At 41.5% G+C, this 16810-nt stretch overlaps 4 protein-coding genes across 4 annotated transcripts in view; 1 reads left to right on the top strand and 3 right to left on the bottom strand.

Moving 5' to 3' along the window:
- stk3 (serine/threonine kinase 3 (STE20 homolog, yeast)) overlaps positions 1-1843 on the bottom strand; it is a 7520-nt gene extending 5677 nt beyond the window's left edge. Inside the window, exons 1-3 of the mRNA XM_085791555.1 lie at positions 1655-1843; positions 398-478; positions 159-287 (exon numbers count right to left, since the gene is read on the bottom strand). Of these exons, the coding sequence (XP_085647681.1) occupies positions 159-287; positions 398-478; positions 1655-1677 (233 nt within the window). The 5' untranslated portion in view covers positions 1678-1843. The remainder of the gene's footprint in view (positions 1-158; positions 288-397; positions 479-1654) is intronic.
- A 567-nt stretch (positions 1844-2410) lies between these two features.
- LOC146978692 (DNA-directed RNA polymerases I, II, and III subunit RPABC4-like) lies at positions 2411-3709 on the top strand. The gene is given in 3 exon segments (XM_085791556.1): positions 2411-2471; positions 3323-3415; positions 3598-3709. Coding segments are annotated over 3 exon segments (177 nt in total). The 3' UTR covers positions 3621-3709.
- A 4444-nt stretch (positions 3710-8153) lies between these two features.
- On the bottom strand, positions 8154-10614 carry LOC146978691 (uncharacterized). Its single transcript, XM_085790392.1, has 5 exons — positions 9956-10614; positions 9801-9846; positions 9102-9193; positions 8832-8942; positions 8154-8706 (listed from the first exon to the last, which is right to left on the bottom strand). The coding sequence occupies exons 1-5, from the start codon at positions 10609-10611 to the stop codon at positions 8409-8411; spliced, it is 1203 nt and encodes a 400-aa protein (XP_085646518.1). The 5' UTR covers positions 10612-10614; the 3' UTR covers positions 8154-8408.
- A 3865-nt stretch (positions 10615-14479) lies between these two features.
- Positions 14480-16810, bottom strand: part of LOC146978690 (serine/threonine-protein kinase 3) — a 4312-nt gene continuing 1981 nt past the window's right edge. The window contains exons 4-9 of the mRNA XM_085790230.1: positions 15778-15892; positions 15512-15676; positions 15183-15350; positions 14949-15086; positions 14608-14733; positions 14480-14515 (exon numbers count right to left, since the gene is read on the bottom strand). Of these exons, the coding sequence (XP_085646356.1) occupies positions 14480-14515; positions 14608-14733; positions 14949-15086; positions 15183-15350; positions 15512-15676; positions 15778-15892 (748 nt within the window). The remainder of the gene's footprint in view (positions 14516-14607; positions 14734-14948; positions 15087-15182; positions 15351-15511; positions 15677-15777; positions 15893-16810) is intronic.

Genomic DNA, 16810 nt, shown 5'->3' with positions numbered 1-16810 from the left:
ACAGGCAGCAGAAGGTCATGGTGCCACTGCAAAAAACAACAACCCAAAAACCTCGATTTCAAGCATGGTGAAGCATGGCAGCTCATATGATACCTTGATGAGAATTACAGACTTTTTAGGAGAGTTAGTCTTGTCTAAGTAGAAGTGTGTTTTCCCACCTGTCACACTGCTGCATGATGGAAATCTCCTTGATGATCTCCTGTAAATCAGACTCCACAGGAACCTGCTTTATGGCCACCACCTGGCCCGACTCCTTATGGATGGCTTTGAACACGCTGCCATAGGAACTAAAACAGACACAAACTCTAAGTGTCAATATGTACAGACTTCATTTTAAAGCTACAAATATTAACCATTAATGTTTTTACACAACAATCTTATAAAACACTGCTCTTACCCTTCACCGAGCTTCTCCAGAACATCAAACACCTCCTCTGGTTGTTTGGTTAGACTGTCCTCACTCAGCTTTTTCAGCTTGCTGTTAACACAGAACAAATCATTTGTAAATGTGTAACTCAAAACAAGAATTAGAAACCAAACTAAAACAATGTACAATAGAAGCATTATGAAATCAAACTGCACACATGGAAAAATAAACAGTGGGGACAATTTGCCAGGACACAATATGGTATTTTCAGGAATTTTATATTCTGTGTATGAAATAAGCAGTGACATATTAATCAATGGGTCAAGTTTACATTGTGCAAGAAGAAGATGACTTCAAATGTCTACTTTTGTCGAAAAGTTCAAAACAAGAGGATATTTTGGTTACAATTACATAAAATAAAATGAAAAGAATTTTAACATTGAAGATTATGGAACCAGCAAATATTTTGTGACTTTTACCTTAATTACGGTACTTGAAATTATACCAATTAGAATTTAATTTAATGAATTTTCTATTGATCAATTGTTCAATTAATTGCTTCACTTTGGAGATTAAATAATCAGTTAAATCTCTGTTTTTAACTGGTGGTCCAACAAGACAAGCATCAAGTAGTCACACTGGAGTCTTTGATGGAAATTGAGATGATCAATGTTTTTAAAGGAGTCATCTGTCAAATAATGAGATAAACTCCTGCTTGTGATCATCTACACTTGTGGCTCTAATGATACATGTAATAGGCTACCTAATGGATATAAGGCTTTTCAGAGCAGGGAAAACGACATTTAACATATATCGTGTTACTGATACAATAACGCCCAGCTCTTATTTCCTCTTTAGAGAAATCAGGTCCAGTGGTTTTTAGACTCCCAGTGAACACAGGGCACTGAGGGCGATTGACTAAACGGTTACCAAGGATGTCCAATTATCCTATAGAAAGGTATTACACTGTCTCAACCCCACCAAACTCACTAATTTGTATTACACGTTAAACATAGTAACACATGTCACATGGCAATATGCGGCACCCGCTAACTTACCAGCTCCGGACAACGAGACTGGTTTGAAACACATCGGTGATTGTGATCAAAAGTGGTCTTTAAACCGGTTTATCCGTATTAAGTGAACAGAAAGTTTGACAGAAAATGGCACGGCTAACTAAATTAGCATCAGCTAGCTCGATAAGCGACAGCTACCGCCAGCGTTAGCCTTTTGGTTGCTACTTAATAGCCTCAAACAACGTTTTAAAACCAATAAATGTACACAAACCTTTTGGGCGCGGACGGCTCCATGGTGTATATCTTGAAAGAACAAAAAGGCAACGGTCTAATAGTAATTTATGTCAGTTTTGGGGCCAATAGTCACGATGTGAACATTGTCGAGAGAGTCGTTGTTGTCAAAAACTAGTGGAGGGCCAGCAGCTGAGTGTCCGTCAGATGATGGTGATGGTCCGGCTGGCGTTACAGGGTTGCCATAGCGACCCCTGCTGGGCCGGAGGGCTAAATAAAATAACCACTACTTTGGTCTCTTTGAATTAAAAAAAAGAAAGAGACGTAAATAACCTACGATACACGAAGCTTAAAGACAGTTTCACTCTTTGTAGTTCGCTATACAGTCATGTAATTGGCGTTGTCGGGCGAAAAAAGCAACATATTTTGCCAAATGTGACAGACGATCTTCTGACCAATCACATGCCAGTTTACTTCGAGGCCAGTTGGTCGGTGGTACGCATGTGCGCACGGGCACCAATGTGTGAGATGAAAAGAGAGGTAAACAGCTAGCAGTTAGCAACGACAACGGTAAGATCTGTTATTTGTCTTTATTCCTTTCATTGTATTTCATTTTTACCGTATATATGCTCGCAATTTTAAGATTTCTCAAAGACATTTGCGGTTGAATGACTGCGTCCACCACCGGCTCACACGGTTTGGGCTAATTCTGTCGGCAGCTCCATGCTGTTTGTGCTTTAGCATGCTAACGATGTGATGATGTTTAACACTTGTTTCTTCATTTGATAGGATCAAAATGGATGCACAGAAAGATTAACAACCACCCAAGCAGCAGCCTATGATCTACATATGTGGAGGTGCGTTTCTGCTATTGACATCTGTAATGTTAAAGTCACTACAGCCGTGACAATGCTAGCGATGCTACCAGTCCTGATCTGATGGTACCAATATACTGTGACTCTGTTGGGGCTGGGCTTAAAATGTATTTTCCCGATTCATATCGATCTTCATTTGAAAGATATAGATTCATAAAATCCTTAGATCGATCTGATGTAGCCATTGCACTGTTGCACTGTTTACTTCTGGAGTGGGGTCATGTTAAATACAGGTGCACTGTTTTTTGGTCAATTTAATGTAAAGTTTGTAACCATGAATATTTTTAATAATACACCAGGTTAGAGAGTTCCATCTTTGTATAATTTGCAACATTGGTTTTGTGAAAATATCTTCAATAACAAGCAAATTGGTATTAAAACTGAAATTTCTCTAAATGAATCAATATTGAATCAGAACCTTGTGAATCAGAATCAATCAAATCAATTCAGTAAATCAATAGTGACAGTCACTGTTAGTACTTATTTAACTGCTGATGTCTTAGGTGTCCTTGTTACGTTGTATTGTAACTTAAATAACACAAGTAGAAGTGATCCATCAGTACAATATAGCAAGGATTCTCCTACTTTTTAGTACTCTAAATTAGTTCCTTTAAGTCAATATAGTCTAAGTTGATACAATGAGTTATTATTTATTTGTGTCATACACACAACTCTGCCCAGACTACATTGGAGCAAAATAAACCACAATTTAATACTATCCACAGTTGTACACGCTGTGTTTAACACAGGGCTAGTATTACCCCGACATAAACGGTATCAGTCCTCATTTAATTGTATTTTTCCTGTATAATTTTTTCTGATTTTAATTGCAGAATGTCACACTGAAAATGAAATTAAGGCCCGTGATCCTATCCGATGCAGAGAGTGCGGCTACAGGATCATGTACAAGAAGAGAACAAAGAGATGTATCCTTTAAACTGTCTGTTGCAGTGTACATATCATTGAGCTAAAGTTTGTTTACCAGTATAGGTAATCATATGTAAGGGTTTAAACAAATGCATACACACAAATTTGGATGACAAACATTTTTTTATTTGTAGACCATATTCATGAAATGCCATAAATTTCCTTGACTATATGATTTCAGTGGTTGTTTTTGATGCCAGATGAAGAAGAGGAGAGCAGCTGTAATAATTGTTATTGTTGTGTGCTATTTTTGTAGTGTATGACCATGTAAATAAATAGACCATTTGACCTGACTCAACATTTCAGATTTTGGTTAAAGCCCACCATCGTTACAAACAGTGCTTTTTGTTTTTGCCCAAGAGAGATGGATGGAAGTTTTGGTTGATTAAAAACATGATTTTTACTTACTTTGGCTGTTTTCAATGTATTTTCTTTAGTTGTTTGCCTTCATATTTAAATGATATTGAGAATATCAAGGCTGTACTGTTTTTGGTCCATCAAAGTAAACTAATGTGTAATCTAGTTTACAAACAATAATAAATAGCAATATAAAAAAAAGGTAGGTTGAAATAATCTTTCTCAAATAATTGTATGCCAGTTTTGAGTAAGGTTTTTAAAATATTTCTAAACTTGTACTCCACCCTTACGTCCTATTTATTACTGCTGTGAGGCAAAATTAGTCCAACAAATTATACTCAGGCAAACTTGCTGTCTGATACAATAATTGTGCAATAATTTATACTTTTAACATGTAATATAAATATATTTAAAGTTATACATGTTCAATTTGTGTTGAACAATTATTATATAGATATTGATTCAACTCCAAACTATTTTGTGCAGGCAGATGTTTCTATTATTTTTTATCTAAGCCATTTAAACCAGTGATGCTGGCTAAAAGATAAATGATAGATGAGATAGATAGATAAATACTTTATTAATCCCGAAGGAAATTCATCTGTCAGCTGCTCCAAACATTCCAAAAGAAAGCACTCAGCTAAAGTAGACAGATGTAGCAATAATAAAAGAATAAAAAATATATATATATATATATATATAAAATATAAAATATGCCTATATATATATACACATATACAAACTATCACCTATATATATATGCATACATATATATGTATTGTACACATATACACACACCCTCTCATATAGAAGAAATATATGGAGTTATATTTGTGCCAGAATCCTGAGCGAGCAAAGATAGATTCTGAGCACACAAGGAGAGATTTTGAGCACAGAAAAACATATTTTGCAAGCACATCAATTATATTTCAAAAAGAAATTACACTTGAGCAAACAAAAACATATTCTGTGTGCACAAACAGGCCGCTGCGCTCGCTCGCTCCCCCCGTCCTGCTCGCTCAACATCTCTCGCTCTGCGCGTACAGGTTTGGTCTCTCCGCTCGCTCAGCTTGGCAGTGGCACACACGTTACAAATGTGCCACAAAACCAACCAATCAGAGACCTGGCAGAAGTACGTCCTGATTGGCTGTTTGCTCTCCAATGGGATCGCTGGTTACTGTAACCCGGAAAAAACAAAGGAGATCGCATCAGATGGGCTCGGACTGGATGAAGAGGACGTGTTTTAAAACAATTTTCGGTCAGTATTTATTATTATTATGATTATTGTCTGATGTTACAGAACTACCTTGTTAGTTTTTGTACTATAGTGTTGTAACGTTAGGGTCGCGTTGTCTGGGCTTACGTTATATCCTCTAATTTTGAGACATTAGCTGTTGTGTGACTGACGAAGACTTTTCCTTTCTGTCCTGGGCACCCTTAGATAATGTCAGGTGAACAACAACAACAACCACATGTAAGTTTGTGTTGCCTTTGTTATAAACACAGTGTGTCATAAAACATTTGTAAAGTTATGTTTTCACGTTAGTTTTAACCATTGTAAGTTTGCCAACTAGCGGTTAGCTATTTTGGTCTGTGCTTTGATGATGATGCCTACACCTATTATCCGACCGTTTCAGATGAAATTAATTTTGCTAGCTGGCAACATAGCCAGCTAAACTGGCGGCTAACAACCATTTTAAAGCCAGCCGCCACTCTCATGTCTAATTACTTTGAACAGACAACATGTTAACGTTACATCATGAATTGATTTAGGGTCATGGTACAGTTGAGTCAGCAGCCAGAAACCTGGTGTCTATGCTACTCGGCACTTTGGCCACAAACGACTCAACAAGGCCCACAAGGCAGGAGACAGAGCAGCCCGCCCCAGCCAATAGAAATGTAACTGTGCAGCAAGAAATGACAAGGTTTGTTATTGAAGCCACACAACGTCATTCTCATTTGTACTGGGAACAAAACGTTTTGTTGTTAGGTCCACGTCATTACTGCCAAGATGTGTAAATTCAAATGTGCATTTTGAATCACACTCAGACAGGAGTTTGGTTTGTGATTACATTAGAAAATATATATATATACCTTTTAGTTAGAATTTGAATACAACACTTATTAAACTCACATTTATATTTTAATCCACAGATCTTTTCCAGGATATTTCAAGTCAAACTTCAACCGTGGTAAAAAGAGGTGTTTGACTGCCACCAAGCATCATCTTAAGATAACTAGTAAGACAACTGCTCTCAATTTTTATCTGCTGCCAAAAAATACAACCCACACACCATTGCCAGTAGAGGAGCTTGAACTCCTTCAGGCGGGCATGGGGAGACAAATGGTGAGCCTCCCTGAAGATGGTGACCACACAGAGGTACAGCTGTCAGTCCAGTTGTTTAACTTGTCATTAAAGGTACAAACCAAACACCCTGAACAGTATGCTGAGTAGAGAGGGAGAGACGGCTGCAGCAGTTAAAACGAAAGCTCCTCGTCCCAGCATGTCGCCCACTCCGTCCGTGGCCGACGTCTTTTAAAACAGTGTTTCCCAACCTTTGGGTCGGGACCCCACGTGGGGTCGCCTGAGATTCAAATGAGGTCGCTTGAAATGTCTAGTAGCCTAATTGATGAATTTAAAAAAAATCTGACCAAGAAAGGTTAGGAACCACTGTTTGAAAAGACACTTGGGTTTTTTTGGAATGTACTTGCATAGATCTTTCAGCACTCACAATGGGCCGATATAAATGAAAAACTTTATTTAACTTCTAAAAAAAATAGCTTTGATGTAGCTAAGCTACTTTTGTCATTTTATTGTAGCGTAGCTTGCTACATTTCTCTGGTGGGTAGCTTCAGTGTAGTAAAGCTTCATTTCATGTAGAGTAACTTGTAGCTTAGCTCACTACATTTTCCAAGTAGCTTGCCCAACACTGTCTCACACACATACACACCACAGAGAAGCGTGCATGCATAACAGCAGCGCGTGTTGAAAGCGAAACTTAATACGGCGCGGCGCGGTGCGTCCCCCCCCCCCGTCGACAGGTCAGACACCACCTTAACTAACAAATTTTCTGGGGGAAACACTGAGCTTGCCACTCCTTGTTTGTTCCTGGGAAGATCACCAAAGTAAATATTTTAACTGCTACTTATTTTGTTCTTGCATGCATTATTTTTTGTTCTGTATTGCAATCTCCATTTTGTATGTCATTAATAGCCTGAGTTTGTACATTTAAAGATATTTAGCCAAATCTGCATTCGCTCTCTTTATAGCCTGATGCTGACTTCATGATGATGAACTGCCAGCCACATTACAGTGAAAAGGGCACATCTAAGGAAAGAGCTGAGAGGAAGATTATCAACTTCCTCCAAGATTTCTTAGAAGAGCTTGAAATGCCAGGTATGATGTACTGTATAGTATACACATAGCATCATTTAATGTACCAAGCACATGTTCTTGGATTTTGTTTTAAAACTCAGTTTAAACTGTTCCTTAAATTCATGTTATTTGAAAAATATATTAATCACAGATGGGGAGACAGACAGTGCAGCTGGTGACACAGAACCTCTTGCAGTGCCACATGTGCTCCAGTGGATGACCGGGCAATCCCACATCCCCATCCTCCCTGATGAAAAGAGTCATTTCAAAATAACATGCAACTTTGACCATGAATGCAGGGAAAGGCTTGGAGACCACTCGGTTTGTTACCCAATAGTGAGTGCATGCACTCAGACTGTGACTTTTCCAGTACAGCATCTTAGCACTTACACTGAGTTTAGAAGAATCCTGAGTGAAGCAGTGCGATATGGTGGTGGATTCCACAGAGTTTAACAGCTCGAGCTTTATTCAAAACAAGAAGTTATTAATATGCCAATGGCTGTTCGATCTGAAAACAGACAAGAGTTAAGTTTTGTTCATTCAGTAGTTTAATTTTTTCAATACCTCATACAGGATTTTTTTTTTTTATGTATTTGTTGTAAAAGCTTCAGAATGTCTGTAAAACAAGGTTCCTGTAACTGAAAATGTGTCTATTCATGTTCTAATGTCAGACACCTTGTGCAAAAAGTGTGTGTACAAGTCACGACCATGTGACTGAGAATGTCCCAGAGGATCAATAGTTCTCTGAAGTTCCTCCAGGGCCTCGTCATCCAGTGGGCATGCGATTTCAGGAACCACAACTGCTCCATTAGAGTCCCCTTGCAGTACGACACTCTCCCAGTCAATGTCTGGGTCTTGAAGTTCCTACAGACCCAGAAAGACCAAAAAAAGTATGTCAAGACTATTATAAAAATATTGCACTGCTGTGTGTATTTTGTTTATAAAAATAAACTGTTCCATAAAAATGTATCTGTTTTTACTCAATATAGAAATTAAAACTACTATTATTGAACTGTTGCCAAGGATTTTAAACATGTCATGTGCCTCTCACTCACTGTAACCAACAAAGGCATTATGGTTTGTTAGTGAAATCTGCATTGTCTACACAAATGACAAGATCATTAGACATCATAACCATGTTGTCAGGAAATATATTCGCCAGTGTGTTCCACAGTCCAATTGCTTCTGCTAAGTCTGTCAGAAAATGAGATTGGTATCAGCTTACCACACACTTCTCCAACTCACTTTTTTGGCATGTTTTATATCCTTTTATAATGATGTACCTCAAGTCTTTCCCCTTCGTCCAGATCTTGTAGATGTCCCATACACCACAGCTGTTCGGGAGTGAGACCTCCTTCTGACCGCAGAGGATGATTATTCCATCCTCTGATGAAGGTCTCAAGATCAGCCCGGAGTCGAGGGACAAAGATGTAGTGCACACCAAAGAGGTGTACCACATCAGCGATATCGAGCAGACCATCTTCCTCCAGAGAGTGAAGGACATCATGGTACTTGCTAGTGACTGCAACCCAGACGTCACGCCAAAGTCGCTCTATTCTAAAATGATATTTGAATTGGTTGACTTCAATTTATACTGCAATTTGTGCTTTGATTGAACAACAAAACTGCAACAATTACAATAATTAGGTATTCAAAAATTGTAAGACGTACAAACAACTAACCTCTGATTGTGTACGCTCTTTCCAGAGATAAAGCTTGCTCTTCCTGTTCCCCGTGTGGCAAACATGTAATGTGCAATGTCCACATTTTCGACACCCTGATCCCCTCTTACCCTAAGATGAAAAAACATTTTAATAATGAATTTAACAATTAATTTAACAAGGTTTACTTTAACTTTGAGATACAATCAAAGCTCTACATGTTTTCTTTTTTTAAATATGAAATTTAAACACAACCATTTATCCCTGTATGTGTTCGTTTTGGCAGAATACCTGGATGGTAAGCCATGGAGCTGGGTTGATCTCATGAAGAATGAGAATGCAGTTGCTGCTTTGTTATTTGTTGCAGCATTTAAGTACATGATCTGCAATAAAACCACATGGAAAATTTTACATCTGCTTTCAGCTATTCCATCAGACTTATGGCTTACATCTTGTAGTGTGGTATCATACCATAAAAAGAAATATAGGTCTACCCTACACCTTTACACACAGTCACTCAAATAAATTTGATCTGAAATACACACCTATACATCCAGCTGCATCTGAATTGTTAACCTTTGCAAGAAATGCAAGCTTATATTGACATTTTCATACAAAATGCATTTTTTGTTCTAATTAGAATTTAAATACAAGCTACATTAAGCTGATAACATTGAAGATCTCCTTGAATAATTTGTCATTTTTCAAGTTCAATTATCTCCTTAAAATTACATCTACACATTTTCCATCCTGAAAAATTCCAGAATCAATCAATCAATCTATGAAAATGTTTCATTTCAGAAAAAAAAGCCAGTCACTGTTTGTGAAATGGGGGCTTCACATTCCTACATGAAAATCTTATTTTCAATTAGCACAGAGAAACACTTTCAGTAGATCTGAAAGCATCCTTCCACTGACAAACTGCACATACATCATTCTGCACAGTTAAGCTCAAACATATGGCTGTAGGAACAAGAACACATTAATTACCTTCCTTGAATAACCATCCACTCCACCGAACACCACAATATTGTACCTGTTAAAGTAGAGGAAAAAAAGAATATAACTATGACTGTCCTTATAATATGCCACTTACTTCCAACATTCAGTATGTAGATAATTGCATAAACAGTCTATTTTACTACCTTATGAGTTTGTGATTCGTGTCAATGTGGACCAGAGAGAGAGGGCCTCGCACAGCATAACTTCTTCGCACAACACACCCTAGTGCCACGATCCGTGAGAAGATCCCTGCAGCATCAACACGATGCATGGAGGCCATCATTCTCCACCACTGAATGCGGAGCCCCATTGAAACCAAATGTCCTTGAACCATTCGATAACCAGCATTTGGCATCTGACCTTTAATAGCTGAAATAATGTTATCAAGCTCTTCATCAGTCACTGTGCTGTATGATCCTCTTACAGACAAGCCAAATTCTTGCATTCTTCTGTAAAGCGTTCTTCTTGAAACACCAAGGCATTTTGCAATGCAGGAGACTGGCAGATGTGTGTCCAGCAGACTTTTCAGTTTTTCTCTCTCTACTACAATTTTGGGGTGACCAGAACCTGGACCAATTTCCATCTCCAGTTCCACAATGGGTATAGAGCTGACATTGTTTTCCCACTGAACAGCATGATGGAGGTCTTGTAGAGCTTCGGTAATTTCTGACACACCACCTATCTGTTCAGAGAATGATTCAAAGAGGATGAGTTGATGGCGAGTCAAGAACTCCAAATAATCCAAATTTAGCGGTTGCTGGTTTATGGCAGACTGCAGTTTCGTAAGAAGTCCCTCCATCAACTGCTGTCTCAACAAGTCCTGTTGGACAGAAAGAGCCCAGATTAGCAAGGAAGAGGGACTCAATCATATATGTCTCCGAATAAAAAATACATGATTATGCAGTCATGTAGATATGCAGAGGTGAGCAAAGTAAAAAGTATAAATGTGACGTGCACTCCCCAGCCAAGTGAGGTGAGCTAATTAGTGAAATCACCTGTTGTAAGTGCTAGTTTTGCTAGTTGGCAAACTTACAATGGTTAAAACTAACGTGAAAACATAACTTTACAAATGTTTTATGACACACTGTGTTTATAACAAAGGCAACACAAACTTACATGTGGTTGTTGTTGTTGTTCACCTGACATTATCTAAGGGTGCCCAGGACAGAAAGGAAAAGTCTTCGTCAGTCACACAACAGCTAATGTCTCAAAATTAGAGGATATAACGTAAGCCCAGACAACGCGACCCTAACGTTACAACACTATAGTACAAAAACTAACAAGGTAGTTCTGTAACATCAGACAATAATCATAATCATAATAAATACTGACCGAAAATTGTTTTAAAACACGTCCTCTTCATCCAGTCCGAGCCCATCTGATGCGATCTCCTTTGTTTTTTCCGGGTTACAGTAACCAGCGATCCCATTGGAGAGCAAACAGCCAATCAGGACGTACTTCTGCCAGGTCTCTGATTGGTTGGTTTTGTGGCACATTTGTAACGTGTGTGCCACTGCCAAGCTGAGCGAGCGGAGAGACCAAACCTGTACGCGCAGAGCGAGAGATGTTGAGCGAGCAGGACGGGGGGAGCGAGCGAGCGCAGCGGCCTGTTTGTGCACACAGAATATGTTTTTGTTTGCTCAAGTGTAATTTCTTTTTGAAATATAATTGATGTGCTTGCAAAATATGTTTTTCTGTGCTCAAAATCTCTCCTTGTGTGCTCAGAATCTATCTTTGCTCGCTCAGGATTCTGGCACAAATATAACTCCATAGAAATACAGTTCATAAAAAGTCAATTAGTGTAGGTGTTGTGCCTGTCCCACCATCCCCCCCCCCAGCATAAAATAGGACGCTGGCTACCACAGAGTGGTAGAACATCTGCAGTAGCTTCCTGCAGATGTTGAAAGAGGCCAACCTCCTCAGGAAGTAGCACCTGCTCTGCCCCTTCCTGTACAGGTGGTCTGTGTTCACAGTCCAGTCCAGCTTGCTGTCCAGCTGCAGGCCAAGGTATTTGTAGGAGCCGACTACCTCCACCTCCGCCCCCTCTACGGACACTGGCTTGGGTTGGGGACTTTTCCTCCTGTAGTCGACTACCATCTCCTTTGTTTTGGTGGTGTTGATCTGCAGCTGGTTCAGCCGACACCACTCCACAAAGTCCTCCACTGTGCTTCTGTACTCACTCTCACTGTCCCCCCTGATACACCCCACAATTGCAGTGTCATCTGAGAATTTTTGCATGTGGCATGTGTCCGTGTTGTACTGGAAATCGGCTGTGTACAGGGTGAAGAGAAGAGGAGAGAGTACAGTCCCTTGTGGTGCTCCGGTGCTGCTGGTCACTGTGTCTGATGTACGGCCTCTCAGTCTGACAAACTGCGGTCTGTCAGTGAGGTAATCAGTGATCCAGGACACTATGGAGGGGTCAACGTGCATTCTGGTCAGTTTTTCTTGCAGGAGAGGGGGCTGGATTGTATTGAATGCACTGGAGAAGTCGAAGAAAAGGATTCTCAGTGAGCCATTTCCCTTGTCCAGGAAGGAGTATGCTCTGTGGAGGAGAAAGAGAACAGCATCCTCAACTCCTACCCTCTCCCGGTAGGCAAACTGAAGAGGGTCTTGGGCATGCTGAACCTGGGGGCGGATGATGTTGAGGATGAGCCGCTCAAGTGTCTTCATAAGGTGGGAGGTGAGCGCCACCGGTCTGAAGTCACTGATGTCACTGGGGCTCCTCCCCTTCGGTATTGGGACAATACATGATGTTTTCCACAAGGTGGGCACCTTTTCCAGGCTTAGGCTCAGGTTGTAAAGCTGCTGCAGGGGCTCGCCCAGCTCCGCAGCACAGGCCTTCAACATCCTGGGGCACACTTTGTCCGGTCCTGCCGCCTTCCTGGGATGTAGTCTCCTCAGCATGCCACTAACCTGGGCTGCGGTGATGGCAGGATGGACTTCAGAAGGGGGAAGGAAGGGAGGGGGAGGAGGCGATGCAGAGGAGCATGATGGTAAGGAGGAGAGGCACATGGAGGAGTGGCGGGATGTAGGTGGGGAGGAGGTGGAAGGGGGCGGGAGAGGGAGAGGTGAGGGGGGAGGAGGAGGAGGAGGGATCTGATGGAGTGCAGTCACCTCATTGAAACGATTGAAGAAGATGTTAAACTCGTTGGCTCTTTCTCTGTCCCCCTCAGCTGCTCCATCTGTAGCCTGCTTGTAGCCGGTGATGGTTTTCAAACCCCTCCACACCTCACGCACGTTGTTTTGTTGCAGCCTGCTCTCCAGCTTCCTCCTGTACGCCTCCTTGGCGTCCCTCAGACACAGCCTGAGTTCACGCTGTGCCGTCTGCATTTCCTCCTGGTCTTTCATCCGGAAAGCTCTCTTCTTCCTGTTGAGGACAGCCTTTACCTCGCTGGTAATCCAGGGTTTGTTGTTTGCATAGCAGTGTACTTTCTTCACTGGAACCACTGTATCCATGCAGAAGTTAAGGTAGTCTGTTACACAGGTAGTGATCCCGTTGATGTCATTCTCCTCGTGCCCCCCCTGTAGTACCGCCCAGTCCGTAGATTGAATACAGTCTCTGAGGGCATCCTCCGCGGTCGTAGACCACTTCCTGAAGGACCTGGTTGTTACAGGCTGCCACTGTACTAATGGCTTGTACAGTGGTTGTAGCTGTACAAGGTTGTGGTCTGATCTACCTAGTGGGGGCAGGGGTGTAGCTGAGTATGCCTCCTTAATGTTGGCATACAGCAAGTCAATTGTCCTGTTTTTCCTAGTTGGACAGTCGACAAACTGGTAGAAGGCAGCCAGTGTGTGGTCCAGAGTTACATGGTTAAAGTCTCCAGATATGAGAAAGAAGGCCTGGGGGTGCTGGGTCTGCAGTCCTGCTGTGGTGGAGTGGATGGTTTCACATGCAGTCTCCGCGTCGGCTCTCGGGGGGATGTAAACACACATAGCAATCACATGTGTGAACTCTCGCGGTATATAGTAAGGCCTGAGGCTAACTGCTAGCAGCTCAATGTCCTTATTGCAGACAGTCTCTTTCACAGTGGCATGGCCAGGGTGACACCACCTCTTGTTAACATACAGCGCCAATCCCCCGCCCTTGCTTTTACCGCATGCTCGTGTGTCTCTGTCGGCCCTTATGATGGTATATCCCGGCAGATCCACGTTAGCATCCGGCGTGAGACTAGTTAGCCATGTCTCCGTGAGGAAAAACAAACTGCTCTCGCGATACACCCGCTCGTTTTTAACCAGAGCCGCCAGTTCGTCCACTTTGTTTAGCAGAGAGTTAACGTTTCCCATCAGCACTGAAGGTATACATGGCTTGTACCGCCGGCGTTTCTTGTTCGTTAGCCCAGTTTTTACCTTGGCTCCGGCTCTACATCCACGGTACTTCCGCTTCACCTCACGGGGGATGGGATGACGTGTGCCCGTATTCCTGCTCCTCAGCGCCAGCAGCTCTTCTCTCGAATAAACGAGGTTACTGGTCGAGAAAAAAGTCTCCATATCCATAGGATACATACACAAGAGCTAGACCTGCACGTATCCGCAGGAAGAGCAAGGAAACTAGCATAGAAAGAACAATACCACGCACAAACTCAACACACACGCGAGAGCAACTGACTGCAGCTTGTACATCAAGCGCATGCGCAAGGCAAAAAAAAAAAAAAAAAAAAATTTAGCGGCTAAAAAGATGTGGAATCCACCTCAGTCTCCTCCTCCTGGATACCATGAGAGAATTAAGACATGTAGGTTCAACACAGAGTTGCCTGGTAAGTTGCCTTTGAGTGGAACAACGTCTCAGCATACGTACAGAGTTGTCGTCCTCCTCCTCCAGCTCTCTCTGCTGCTCCTGCTGCCTTTTGGCTTTCATCTCCATGGCTTCAGTGATCAGGTCTCTCAGGATTGTGACTGGTTTGGCCTGGCTGATGAATGAATGCTGGATGTTCAGCAGAAAAGCAGAAAAAAAGAAAAAGATTGTTGCGTGAACTCTCTTTTACTATTGTGTTAATATCTATTCATATTTAACATATTGTGTTTCATTAATGTTTTTCTACAGCACCAAGTCTTTCAGTGTGTACACATACACACATACACTACAGTATGTTGATCTTAAATGTTTATGTCTGCGTGTATGTCCCTCATTTCTCAAACCTGTAGCAACTGGGTGGCGGTAGCTCTCTGCTCTGGATTCTTGACCAGACACTTCTTGACAAAGTCGGTGAATTCATCTGACCAAAGCTCTGGCTTTCTGAACGTTGGGGGAGGGTTGGTGGGGATCATGAAGATAGCCTGGAGGGACACAAAAGAGAGTCAGAGACTTTGTTTATAGCAAACCAGCTCAAAAAGGGTTAGGTTATTTCTTGAATAAACCATGTTTGCACTCACTCTCATGGGGTGGATGTCAGCGTAGGGAGGTTTGCCTTCTGCCATCTCTATAGAAGTGATGCCTAAGGACCAAATGTCAGCCACACAGTTGTAGCCAATCTCCTGGATCACCTCTGGGGCCATCCAGAACGGAGTACCGATCACAGTGTTTCTCTTAGCCATGGTGTCCTTCAGAGAGAAACATATGTTGGTCTCTTCATTAAGCAACAGATTTTAAATCTCTTCATATGGATTTGTAAGATTAGCAAAATATTGAATATTCAAAGTGGAGGATTGAAGAGAGCGTTCACTTTGTTGTCACAAGAGCGCAAAGTTTATCGTGAAGTTACCGTTAGTTGTCCAGCCACTCCGAAATCTGCCAGTTTGGCATGTCCCTCAGTGTTGAGGAGGATGTTTCCTGCCTTGATGTCCCGATGGATCTTTCTCATGAAGTGGAGGTATTCAAGACCCTTCAACGTGGACTTCAGGATGGTGGCAATTTCATCCTCTGTCAGCTGGGGTGGCAAGGAAAAAGAAAAGACAGAGATGATGAAGAAATAAAAACTAAGAATATACTTGGTCACGCAGGAAGTTGTGGCTCTCTGAAAGTGCCCACCGTTTTATTGCGTAGCCTGATGATGTCAGAGACAGACCCGGCACCGCAGTACTCCATGACAATCCACAGGTCGGTGTTCTTGAAGTAGTGGCCATAGTACTTCACTACATAGGGGCTAGGAGGAAACACAAAAAACAGTGGTTGTCAGACGACTGGACAAAGTTTCACTTCAAACAAAAAGAGCAGAAGTGAGAATGTAAATGTAAATGTAAATGTACTTTATTTATACAGCCCTTTACAACAATCCTTTCGGAGTACCAAAGTGCTTTACATAGTGTAATAATAAAAAGAAAGAAGCAGAAATAAAACAATTTGAAAACAATAAAAACAGTGAGAGCAATAAAATACAGCAAAGTCAAATAAGTTAAAATAAAATAAAATGAGATAAAAGTGCCATCGTGCTACTGGGTATTAAAAGCCATCCTAAATAAATAGGTTTTTAGCCTGGATTTAAAAAGGCCCGGGTCTGAGATGAGACGCATCTCGGTGGGGAGCTTGTTCCAGAGCCTGGGAGCAACGACGGAAAAGGCTCGGTCACCCCAGTGTTTATATTTTGATCTGGGCACTTCCAATACAAGTTGATTTGTCGACCTCAAAGCTCTACCTGGATCTCGGATGGTTAAAAGCTCGGATAAATATAATGGGGCAAGGCCGTGAAGAGCTTTAAAAACAAACATTATAAGTTTAAAATCAATTCTAAAAAGGACAGGAAGCCAGTGAAGGGAGTTAAGAACAGGGGTAATGTGCACACGTCTGTGAGTGTTGGTTAAAAGACGGGCCGCGGCATTTTGCACGAGTTGAAGGCGACTGAGGGAGGACTGAGAGACGCCAACATAAAGTGCATTACAATAATCTAGCCGTGAGCTAATTAAAGCATGAATGGCTTTCTCGAGGTCGTGGCGGCTTAAAAACATTTTAACTTTAGCTAAAAGACGCAGCTGGAAAAAACTGGTCCTGACAACATTACTGATTTGTTTGTCGAACTTGAGATGACTGTCAAAAGTCACACCCAGATTTCTGACAGTTGAACTTA

Source organism: Trachurus japonicus, chromosome 11 (genome assembly GCF_045865225.1).
Source record: "Trachurus japonicus isolate A0001 chromosome 11, Traja_1.0".
Classification (NCBI taxonomy): domain Eukaryota; kingdom Metazoa; phylum Chordata; class Actinopteri; order Carangiformes; family Carangidae; genus Trachurus; species Trachurus japonicus.
The sequence above is the reverse complement of the archived record's forward strand: the minus strand, read 5'-3'. Positions and strand labels throughout refer to the sequence as shown.

Excerpts from the sequence above, each read along its gene's own strand:
- LOC146978691 (XM_085790392.1), bottom strand. The coding sequence starts at position 10,611 with ATGGAGGGACTTCTTACGAAACTGCAGTCTGCCATAAACCAGCAACCG. Across the intron at positions 9,194-9,800 it reads TGGATGGTTATTCAAGGAAG|ATCATGTACTTAAATGCTGC; the intron begins GTAATTAATGTG and ends GTTTTATTGCAG. Across the intron at positions 8,707-8,831 it reads AAGAGCGTACACAATCAGAG|AATAGAGCGACTTTGGCGTG; the intron begins GTTAGTTGTTTG and ends ATATCATTTTAG.